This window comes from Salmo salar, chromosome 09 (genome assembly GCF_965601325.2).
Source record: "Salmo salar chromosome 09, fSalSal1, whole genome shotgun sequence".
NCBI classification, from domain to species: Eukaryota; Metazoa; Chordata; class Actinopteri; order Salmoniformes; family Salmonidae; genus Salmo; species Salmo salar.
In genome coordinates, this window is record NC_138299.1 from 151,912,028 (window position 1) to 151,923,563 (window position 11,536).

The following is an 11,536-nucleotide window of genomic DNA, read 5'->3' on the forward strand; positions in this document are numbered from 1 at the left end:
ATGATTTTACCCCAGTCCTCAGCAGTCCAATCCCTATACCTTTTGCAAAATATCAGTCTGTCTCTGATGTTTTTCCTGGAGAGAAGTGGCTTCTTTGCTTCCCTTCTTGACACCAGGCCATCCTCCAAAAGTCTTTGCCTCACTGTGCGTGTAGATGCACTCACACCTGCCTGCTGCCATTCCTGAGCAAGCTCTGTACTGGTGGTGCCCCGATCCCGCAGCTGAATCAACTTTAGGAGATGGTCCTGGCGCTTGCTGGACTTTCTTGGGTGCCCTGAAGCCTTTTTCACAACAATTGATCTGCTCTCCTTGAAGTTCTTGATGATCCGATAAATGGTTGATTTAGGTGCAATCTTACTGGCAGCAATATCCTTGCCTGTGAAGACCTTTTTGTGCAAATCAATGATGACGGCACGGGTTTCCTTGCAGGTAACCATGTTTGACAGAGGAAGAACAATGATTCCAAGCACCACCCTCCTTTTGAAGCTTCCAGTCTGTTATTCGAACTCAATCAGCATGACAGAGTGATCTCCAGCCTTGTCCTCGTCAACACTCACACCTTGGTTAACGAGAGAATCACTGACATGATGTCAGCTGGTCCTTTTGTGGCAGGGCTGAAATGCAGTGGAAATGTTTTTTGGGGATTCAGTTCATTTGCATGGCAAAGAGGGAATTTGCAATTAAATGCAATTCATCTGATCACCCTTCATAACATTCTGGAGTATATGCAAATTGCCATCATACAAACTGAGGCAGCAGACTGTGAAAATTAATATTTGTGTCATACTCAAAACATTTGGCCACGACTGCCAGACCAGTGTGGCATAACCAATCAGAGCTGCAGTAGGTCGATATGCAAATAGACCATTGCCATATATGGTTCTGTGCCATTTACTATGAACTGGACTGTGTTTACAGCATGTACAGCAGGAGTGGTGGTGAGTAGATCAGCTTGTTGAGATCAAAGCGAGAGATACATGTAGTCACGTGCACATTTTGTTCATATCATTTGCTAGTTAGTGAGTTATTAGGCCAGTTCTAGATCATTTGTAGTCAGCAGTAGGGGAGTGATTGAGCACAAAACCTGTACATTTCTAGACACCTTTAAAAGTGAGTCAGATAAAGAGCCTTTTTTTTGTCTTAAAGGGGCAGTGTTGTATTTTGAGACAGGCTTGAATAATCTAAGTAGCCAAAAGGCAGAGGATAGCATCATTTGTCTGATTCTCTGTAATAATAGTATGGGAATAATAATGCATTTTATTTTGTAAAGTGGTTTCTTGCATCAAACAACTCAACAACATATTGTAGCCTACTTGGCCACTGAAAACTGTAATTTAAACAGTAAACGCGCGCTGGAAGTTTCACAGAATTTTAACAATGTTCAAGTTTGTGCTCAGCAGACCAGAAATTTGCTCAGCGCCTACACTTTTTTGAGGGAACATTGCCTGCACGTCTAGGTCACTTTAGTGTGATTGATTGATTTTACTACTTGAATCAGGATAGTTTTCTAGCACGTTACTGACTACTGTTTAACTTTTCAATACTGGTTAGTTTAGTAGAATGCCTCCTCAGAATCACAGACACAGAGGTGTGGAAAGTTTGGTCCCAAAGCTTCAGGAATCATGTAGAAAATATTATACATTCAAACTTCTGAAGTAAATAATAGTCCAACAGACCTCAAAGATCAAAGAAACACAGAGAGAGAGAGAGAGAGAGAGAGAGAGAGAGAAAAACAATACTAAGACAGTTGTTCAGTATTTCATACTATACATGGTATGTATAAACAGAAGCATCTGATATTTAGATGCCATCCAAGATCTTTTTGTATTTACACTTTTCCCCACAACAGCCAATATGCACGTGTTTGTGTGTATGTCTGCGTGCATGTGTGTGTGTGCGCATGTGTGTGTGTGTGTGTTGGGGCGCCAGTGGCCATAGCTGCTCTGCCCAGCCCTTATAGTTTTTCCATGTGTCCATGGCAGCAGCTGGTCAGTCCTGTGAGGTTAGAGGTTCTTAGACACTCAGTAGGTCCACATGTGTCTATGCAGGTGCCCCCTACCACAATAAACATCTCTAATTAGTTGACAGCCGTTTTAGTTTAAGGCCACTACCAAAGAAAGACCAAACACACCTCTAAGGAGAGACTTACGGTCATACTTTTAAACACCAGAACGCTAAAGTATTTTTTTGTAGTCCTTGTTCTCGCTTTTGATGCCTAATTTATACTTCATTATACTTCACCTCACTGCTAATTGAACCCATGTAAACACAAACACTGCAGGTCACCGTCCAATGACATCACACGATGATCTGTCCTGTTCCTATCGCTCCATCTAGCTGGTACAGGGCTTTCACTTCTCTGAGGGACAGGCCAATCTTCTCTCGTCCTCCCCCAAGAGACTGTTCTTTCTCTGTCCCCCCCCTCTGTCTCTGTACTTTCACTCTCCTCCTCGTCTCCTCATCTCCTCTCATCCTTCGCTCACAGTGAGGAAGAGCTCTGGCTGTAGTTTCTCAGGGTCAGCATTTCGTATTTGGGCGGAGGGGACGAGGGCGGGGGAAGACACAGGGTGGACTCTGAGACCGGGGAGCCACTGCCCGACCCCAGCGAATCACGGAAGGGCGAGGGTGGGGTCAGATTCATTAGCTCCTCTTCCAACTCTGCCCTCCTTAAAGGTGACCCCGCCCCCACAGCGAGGTGTCGCACTGGAGATGGGGAGGCCTGAGGGTGAGGCAGGGTGTGAGGTTGAGGGAGACGGTGAGGGGAGTGTGGCAGGGGGTGAGCGAGGCAGGCACATCCACCTACGTTGGACTCTACAGAGGGGATGGGCTGGACGTCAGCGTATGTGGTCATGGTTGAGGGGAGGGGGATCTCCCGGGGGAGGAGGAAGGGGTCTGCATGGTGGGAGGGCGTCAGGGTGTGTGTGTGGGTGAGTGTGTGTGTGTGTGAGTGTGTGGGAGACGGGGAGAGCATCATGCTGTTGAGCTCGCTGATGTTGGCAGTGAAACGGTTAACCACGCAGCTGATCTGATCCATCAGAGAACTGTCACACGCATCGCCCCCGCCGACAGAACCCCCAGTCAGGTAGCTTGGTACGCCCATCACAAGTGGCTCATCCCTTAGTCCCGCCCCATGCATGCGCTGGCTGACAGTGCTGATTGGTGAAGGGGTCTGAGGCCGGTAGGTGATTGGGTATCTCTCCTCGGGGTATCTCTCCTCTGCCTCTGTGAGTTCATACAGGGTCTTGTCTGCATCAGAGTGGGACTGGGGTAGGGAGGGCAAGGGCATATGGGGGAGCAGGTCAGCGCCCCCACTGTAGCGCCCCTCGGGGGTCTTGGAGAAGGGCTTGATGACAGCTGTCTGGTTGTTCTCCTTCCTCTTGATGTGGAACGACAGGCGCTGCCACAGGTGGTTTCCACGGGAACCCCGCTCCGTCTGGGCCCAGGATACTGACTTTCCATTGGAGCTGTAGAGACAGGAAACAGGAAATGAGTGTTTTTCAGCTGGTGCATATCAGTGTAGAAACCATTTTCTCTATTCCTCCACTCCATCTCCCCTCTTCTCTCTCCCAATTGTCAGGTTAATTAGTGTGATTAATCTATAACGAAGCTTCTGATTAAATCATGCTGCTATGGGGGGACTCATATAACCTCAGCACACAGACAACAGGGGGAGAAAGAGCCGGAAAGAGGAATGTTTCTGACACATTTTAGCAGACGTTCGTTTCCAGAGCGACTTATCGTAGTGCGTTCATACATTTTCCATACATTTTCCATACATTTTCCATACATTTTCACTTTTTTTCGTACTGGTCCCTCGTGAGAATCAAACCCACAATCTTGCAATTGCAAATGCCATGCTCTACCAACTGAGTCACATGGGACCACATCTTATACTGGTCTGGTTGTACTCTTGGCAAACGAGACCGTAACCAGCTGACTAAAGATAATGTATTTTTCTCTTTTCCTTTTGACTCTGTGGAGCAGCACGTTGTCATTTCATATGGCTGGTCACATGGTTGTTCCATTAGAGATGGAGAGCTTGACCTTTAGCTCGTCCTCTTCCAATTGTTTTTCATCTCCCTCTCTCCCTCCTCTTTCTCTCTCTCCCCTCTCTCTCTACCCCCTCTCTCTCCCCCTCTCTCTCTCTCTCCCCCTCTCTCTCTCTCCCTTCTCTCTCTCTCTCTCTCTCTCTCCCCTCTCTCCTCTTTCTCTCTCTCTCCCCCCTCTCTCTCTCCCCTCTCTCTCTCTCTGTCCCCCTCTCTCTCTTCCCCCTCTCTCTCTCCCCCCTCTCTCTTTCTCCTGGAAGTGGCATCTGCATAATCAGGTGTGCGGGTCAGACTCAGGTCAGACAGAGAGAGACAGACTCACAGCGGCTGGGGAAGCATTGACTCAGATGGCCTTCATTGAAATGGCCCTGCACTAAAAAGTCTGTTACTGAAACTGCCCTCAAATGAGATTCACTTAGCGAGCAGTGACCCAGCACCGATGTCTGAAACATTCCTCAACTAAACACTACCTCCTGTGTGACCCCAGACAGCCTCTACAGCATCTCTATGTATTCCCTGCGACACACACACACACACACACACACACACACACACACACACACACACACACACACACACACACACACACACACACACACACACACACACAACACACACACCTGAGTGTCTCTCCGGCGGAGCCGCGTCGCCTCCAGAGGTTGGCCAGGCTGGAGGAGCGGCTGGCGGCCGAGGAGGACTTCCCATCGCCCACGTGCATGCGTACCACCGTGCTCGTAGTGAAGGCACTGCGCACGTTACGCTCCGGCTTGGCCAGGATGATATACACCTGGAGAGAGAGACAGACAGAAGAGCTTCATAACCCTTCATAAGCATAGACAGCACACTAGGCACTATATAACACCTATTATAACCCTTCACAAACCCCTTATAACCAATACGTGTTTGTGAAAGAGCACAGTTTGAAAGATATGGCAAATAGAAATGAAACCGAATGGACATCAGAAACAGACGCCTCATAAGTCCTCAACTGGCAGCTTCATTAAATAGTACCCGCAAACCACCAGTCTCAACGTCAACAGTGAAGAGGTGACTCCGGGATGCTGGCCTTCTAGGCAGAGTTCCTCTGTACAGTGTCTGTGTTCTTTTGCCCATCTTAATGTTTTCATTTTATTGCCTAATCTGAGATATGGCTTTTCCTTTGCAACTCTGCCTAGAAGGCCAGCATCCCAGAGTCACCTCTTCACTGTTGACATTGAGACTGGTGTTTTGCGGGTACTATTTAATGAAGCTGCAAGTTGAGGACGTGAGGCGTCTGTTTCTCAAACTAGACACTAATGTACTTGTCCTCTTGCTTAGTTGTGTACCCACTCCTCTTTCTATTCTGGTTAGAGCCAGAATGCGCTGTTCTGTGAAGGGAGTAGTACACAGCGTTGTACGAGATCTTCAGTTTCTTGGCAATTTCTCACATGGAATAGCCTTCATTTCTCAGAACAAGAATAGACTGACGAGTTTCAGAAGAAAGGTCTTTGTTTCTGGCCATTTTGAGCCTTTAATCGAACCCACAAATGCTGATGCTCCAGATACTCAACTAGTCTAAAGAAGGCCAGTTTTATTGCTTCTTTAATCAGGACAACAGTTTTCAGCTGTGCTAACATAATTGCAAAAGGATTTTCTAAGGATCAATTAACCTTTTAAAATGCTCAACTTGGATTAGCTAACACAACGTGCCATTGGAACACAGGAGTGATGGTTGCTGATAATGGGCCTCTGTACACCTATGTAGATATTCCATAAAAAATCAGCCGTTTCCAGCTACAATAGACATTTACAACATTAACAATGCCTACACTGTATTTCTGATCAATTTGATGTTATTTTAATGGACAAAAATGAGCTTTTCTTTCAAAAACAAGAACATTTCTAAGTGACCCCAAACTTTTGAACAGTAGTGTATGTATATACAGTTGAAGTCGGAAGATTACATAAACCTAAGCCAAATACATTTAAACTCAGTTTCTCACAATTACTGACATTTAATCCTAGTAAAAATTCCCTGTATTAGGTCAGTTAGGATCACCACTTTATTATAAGAATGTGAAATGTCTGAATAATAGTAGAGAGAAATATTTATTTCATATTTTATTTCTTTCATCACATTCCCAGTGGGTCAGAAGTTTACATACACTCAATTAGTATTTGGTAGCATTGCCTTTAAATTGTTTAACTTGGGTCAAACATTTCCGGTAGCATTCCACAAGCTTCCCACAATAAGTTGGGTGAATTTTGGCCCATTCCTCCTAAAAGAGCTGGTGTACCTGAGTCAGGTTTGTAGGCCTCTTTGCTTGCACACACGCCTTTTCAGTTCTGCCCACAAATGTTCTATAGGATTGAGGTCAGGGTTTGTGATGGCCACTCCAATACCTTGACTTTGTTGTCCTTAAGCCATTTTTCCACAACTTTGGAAGTATGCTTGGGGTCATTGTCCATTTGGAAGACCCGTCTGAACCCATCTGACCCAAGCTTTAACTTCCTGACTGATGACATAATTTTCCTCCTCATGATGCCATCTATTTTGTGAAGTGCACCAGGCCCTCCTGCAGCAAAGCACTCCCACAACATGATGCTGCCACCCCCGTGCTTCACGGTTGGGATGGTGTTCTTCAGCCTGCAAGCCTCCCCCTTTATCCTCCAAACATAACGATGGTCATTATGGCCAAACAGTTCTATTTTTGTTACATCAGACCAGAGGACATTTCTTCAAATAGTATGATCTTTGTCCCCATGTGCAGTTGCAAACCGTAGTCTGGCTTTTTTATGGCGGTTTTGGAGCAGTGGCTTCTTCCTTGCTGAGCAGCCTTTCAGGTTATGTCAATATAGGACTCGATTTACTGTGGATATAGATAATTTTGTACCTGTTTCCTCCAGCATCTTCACAAGGTCCTTTGCTGTTGTTCTGCGACTGATTTGCACTTTTCACACCACGGTACGTTCATCTCTAGGAGACAGAATGCGTCTCCTTCCTGAGCGGTAGGACCGCTGTGTGGTCCATGGTGTTTATACTTGCATGCTATTGTTTGTACAGATGAACGTGGTACCTTCAGGCATTTGGAAATGGCTCCCAAGAATGAACCAGACTTCTGGAGGTGTACAATTTTTTTTCTGAGGTCTTGGCTGATTTCTTTTGATTTTCCCATGATGTCAAGCAAAGATTCACTGAGTTTGAAGGTAGGCCTTGAAATACATCCACAGGTACACCTCCAATTGACTCAAATGATGTCAATTAGCCTATCAGAAGCTTATAAAGCCATGACATCATTTTCTGGAATTTTCCCAAGCTGTTTAAAGGCACAGTCAACTTAGTGTATGTAAACTTCTAACCCACTGGAATTGTGATACAGTGAATTATAAGTGAAATAATCTGTCTGTAAACAATTGTTGGAAAAATTACTTGTGTCATGCACAAGTAGATGTCCTAACCGACTTGCCAAAACTATAGTTTGTTAACAAGAAATTTGTGGAGTGGTTGAAAAATGAGATTTAATGACTCCAACCTAAGTGTATGTAAACTTCCGACATCAACTGTATATTTGCAAAAATAATATGTGGGGGATTGGAAGTGATGCAGACAATTACATTGATGGAAGCTACAATCTACCAGCAATATAAAAGCTGATCTACCACCTAAAAATAAATACATCAAATACAAATAAAAAACCTTATAACCAAACACAATCTTCCAAAAAATATTCCTTTTCAAGTCCCTCAGTCGAACTCCTTTGTTGTTAAAGCTCAAGTTTGTTTGGCTCCACTTTCTATCTCTAGTGTTGTGTGTCTTACCTTGGGTGCGAACATGCAGCAAAGCGCCACAGTGGCACTGAGGCTGACGCTGAAGCACATGGTGATGATCTTGTAGTTGGAACCAAAGTAGATGGGCACGAAGGCCAGCCAGATGATACAGGTGGTGTACATGGTGAAGGCGATGTACTTAGCCTCGTTGAAGTTGGCTGGGACGTTACGCGTCTTGAAGGCGTAGAAGGTGCAGCTCAGGATCAGCAAGCCATTGTAGCCCAGTGGCGCCACCACGCCCAGGTTGGTGGTGTAACAGATGAGGTTGACCTGCCGGATGCTGGGGTAGTCGTGGATCACCTGCAGGTAGTAAAGCCATCAGTGTGTCACGTTGGCATGAAGGATCGGGAGACAGGCGCAGGAATGTGTAAAAGGGTTTTTGATTTTACCCAAATTACGGCGTGCCGTGTTAAGGCACGGGGGCGAAGAGCAAACAAACACTATACAAAACACAGGGTTGAAATTCAAACAAAAGAGCGAGGAGAACCTTCAAATAAATAATACTAGAGCACAATGATTAACACACGGGATGAGACCTGTAATCATCTGCGCTTTCTACAAGGGCATGAAAGCTCAAAACACACAGCACAGGTACTCACACGTACCAACTGACATTGTAACAATAATCGACAGCACCATGGTGAAGAAAGGGTACATAAACTGAGCAAAAAAAGAAACGTCCCTTTTTCAGGACCCTGTCTTTCAAAGATAATTCGTAAATATCCAAATAACTTCACAGATTTCATTGTAAAGGGTTTAAACACTGTTTCCCATGCTTGTTCAATGAACCATAAACAATTAATGAACATGTGCCTGTGGAAAGGTTGTTAAGACACTAACAGCTTACAGACGGTAGGCAATTAAGGTCAGTTATGAAAACTTAGGACACTAAAGAGGCCTTTCTACTGACTCTGAAAAACACCAAAAGAAAGATGCCCAGGGTCCTTGCTCATCTGCGTGAACGTGCCTTAGGCATGCTACAAGGAGGCATGAGGACTACAGATGTGGCCAGGGCAATAAATTGCAATGTCCGTACTGTGAGACACCTAAGACAGTGCTACAGAGAGACAGGACGTACAGCTGATCATCCTCGCAGTGGCAGACTACAGGTACAGGTTGGCAACAACAACTGCCCGAGTTACGCCAGGAACGCACAATCCCTCCATTAGTGCTCAGACTGTCCGCAATAGGCTGAGAGAGGCTAGACTGAGGGCTTTAAGGCCTGTTGTAAGGCAGGTCCTCACCAGACATCACCGGCAACAACGTCACCAATGGGCACAAACCCACCGTCGCTGGACCAGACAGGACTGGCAGAAAGTGCTCTTCACTAACAACTCGCGGTTTTGTCTCACCAGGGGTGATAGTCGGATTCACGTTTATCGTTGAAGGAATGAGCGTTACATCGAGGCCTGTACTCTGGAGCGGGATCGATTTGGAGGTGGAGGGTCCGTCATGGTCTGGGGCGGTGTGTCACAGTATCATCGGACTGAGCTTGTTGTCATTGCAGGCAATCTCAACGCTGTGCGTTACAGGGAAGACATCCTCCTCCCTCATGTGGTACCCTTCCTGCAGGCTCATCCTGACATGACCCTCCAGCATGACAATGCCACCAGCCATACTGCTCATTTTGTGTGTGATTTCCTGCAAGACAGGTATGTCAGTGTTTTGCCATGGCCAGCGAAGAGCCCGGATCTCAATCCCATTGAGCATGTCTGGGATCTGTTGGATCGGAGGGTGAGGGCTAGGGCCATTCCCCACAGAAATGTCCGGGAACTTGCAGGTGCCTTGGTGGAAGAGTGGGGTAACATCTCACAGCAAGAACTGGCAAATCTGGTGCAGGAGGTGATGCACTGCAGTACTTAATGCAGCTGGTGGCCACACCAGATACTGACTGTTACTTTTGTTTTTGACCCCCCCTTTGTTCAGGGACACATTATTCCATTTCTGTTTGTCACATGTCTGTGTAACTTTAGTCTCAGTTGTTGAATCTTATGTTCATACAAATATTTACACATGTTAAGTTTGCTGAAAATAAACGCAGTTGACAGTGAGAGGACACACACACACACACACACACACACACACACACACACACACACACACACACACACACACACACACACACACACACACACACACACACACACACACACACACACACAGCCTACCTGTGGGGGCTCCATGAGGAAGAGAGCCACTATGATGCCCAGCTGCAGCAGGATGAGGAGAGAGGCGATGATGAGCTGCGCGCAGGCAGACATGAACCTGGGCTTCTTTGTACAGATCTTCTTCTTACTGCCAGCCAGGATACGGGCTATACGGTTAGTCTGCAACAACAACAACACAGCCAGGATACGGCTATATGGTTAGTCTGCAACAACAACACAGCCAGGATACAGGCTATATGTTTAGTCTGCAACAACAACAACACAGCCAGGATACAGGCTATATGGTTAGTCTGCAACAACAACACAGCCAGGATATGGGCTATATGGTTAGTCTGCAACAACAACAACACAGCCAGGATACGGCTATATGGTTAGTCTGCAACAACAACAACACAGCCAGGATACAGGCTATATGGTTAGTCTGCAACAACAACAACACAGCCAGGATACGGGCTATACGGTTAGTCTGCAACAACAACAACACAGCCAGGATACAGGCTATACGGTTAGTCTGCAACAACAACAACACAGCCAGGATACAGGCTATATGGTTAGTCTGCAACAACAACAACACAGCCAGGATATGGGCTATATGGTTAGTCTGCAACAACAACAACACAGCCAGGATACAGGCTATACGGTTAGTCTGCAACAACAACAACACAGCCAGGATACGGGCTATATGGTTAGTCTGCAACAACAACAACACAGCCAGGATACAGGCTATACGGTTAGTCTGCAACAACAACACAGCCAGGATACGGGCTATATGGTTAGTCTGCAACAACAACACAGCCAGGATACGGGCTATATGGTTAGTCTGCAACAACAACAACACAGCCAGGATACGGGCTATATGGTTAGTCTGCAACAACAACACAGCCAGGATACAGGCTATATGATTAGTCTGCAACAACAACAACACAGCCAGGATACGGGCTATATGGTTAGTCTGCAACAACAACACAGCCAGGATACGGGCTATATGGTTAGTCTGCAACAACAACAACACAGCCAGGATACAGGCTATATGGTTAGTCTGCAACAACAACAACACAGCCAGGATACGGGCTATATGGTTAGTCTGCAACAACAACACAGCCAGGATACGGGCTATATGGTTAGTCTGCAACAACAACAACACAGCCAGGATACGGGCTATATGGTTAGTCTGCAACAACAACAACACAGCCAGGATACGGGCTATATGGTTAGTCTGCAACAACAACACAGCCAGGATACAGGCTATACACTTAGTCTGGAACAACAAACACAACAGAGAGAATGAATGAATGAATAAATAGACTTCATAGGGGGAGAGGGAAATCTGAAATAGTGACTTTAAACACAGTTTGTTTGGAAAATCCTTATATCTAGATGTACAAGGACATGGTAGGTGAAAGAATCAAGGTAAAGAGGGGCTTGAAGATGTACCTTGGTGACCAGGGCAGAGTAGCTCATGGCAGGGGACAGGCCTATGCCCAGTCTCTGTAGGTAGCAGTGTGCAGCATGGGG

At 46.0% G+C, this 11,536-nt stretch overlaps 1 protein-coding gene across 1 annotated transcript in view; it reads right to left on the reverse strand.

Moving 5' to 3' along the window:
- Positions 1-1,237: 1,237 nt before the first annotated feature.
- LOC106613232 (metabotropic glutamate receptor 5) overlaps positions 1,238-11,536 on the reverse strand; it is a 106,830-nt gene continuing 96,531 nt past the window's right edge. The window contains exons 13-17 of the mRNA XM_045724783.2: positions 11,456-11,536; positions 10,022-10,180; positions 7,845-8,153; positions 4,667-4,833; positions 1,238-3,464 (exon numbers count right to left, since the gene is read on the reverse strand). The exon at positions 11,456-11,536 is cut by the window's right edge and continues 106 nt beyond it. Coding sequence (XP_045580739.1) covers positions 2,480-3,464; positions 4,667-4,833; positions 7,845-8,153; positions 10,022-10,180; positions 11,456-11,536 — 1,701 coding nt within the window. The 3' untranslated portion in view covers positions 1,238-2,479. The remainder of the gene's footprint in view (positions 3,465-4,666; positions 4,834-7,844; positions 8,154-10,021; positions 10,181-11,455) is intronic.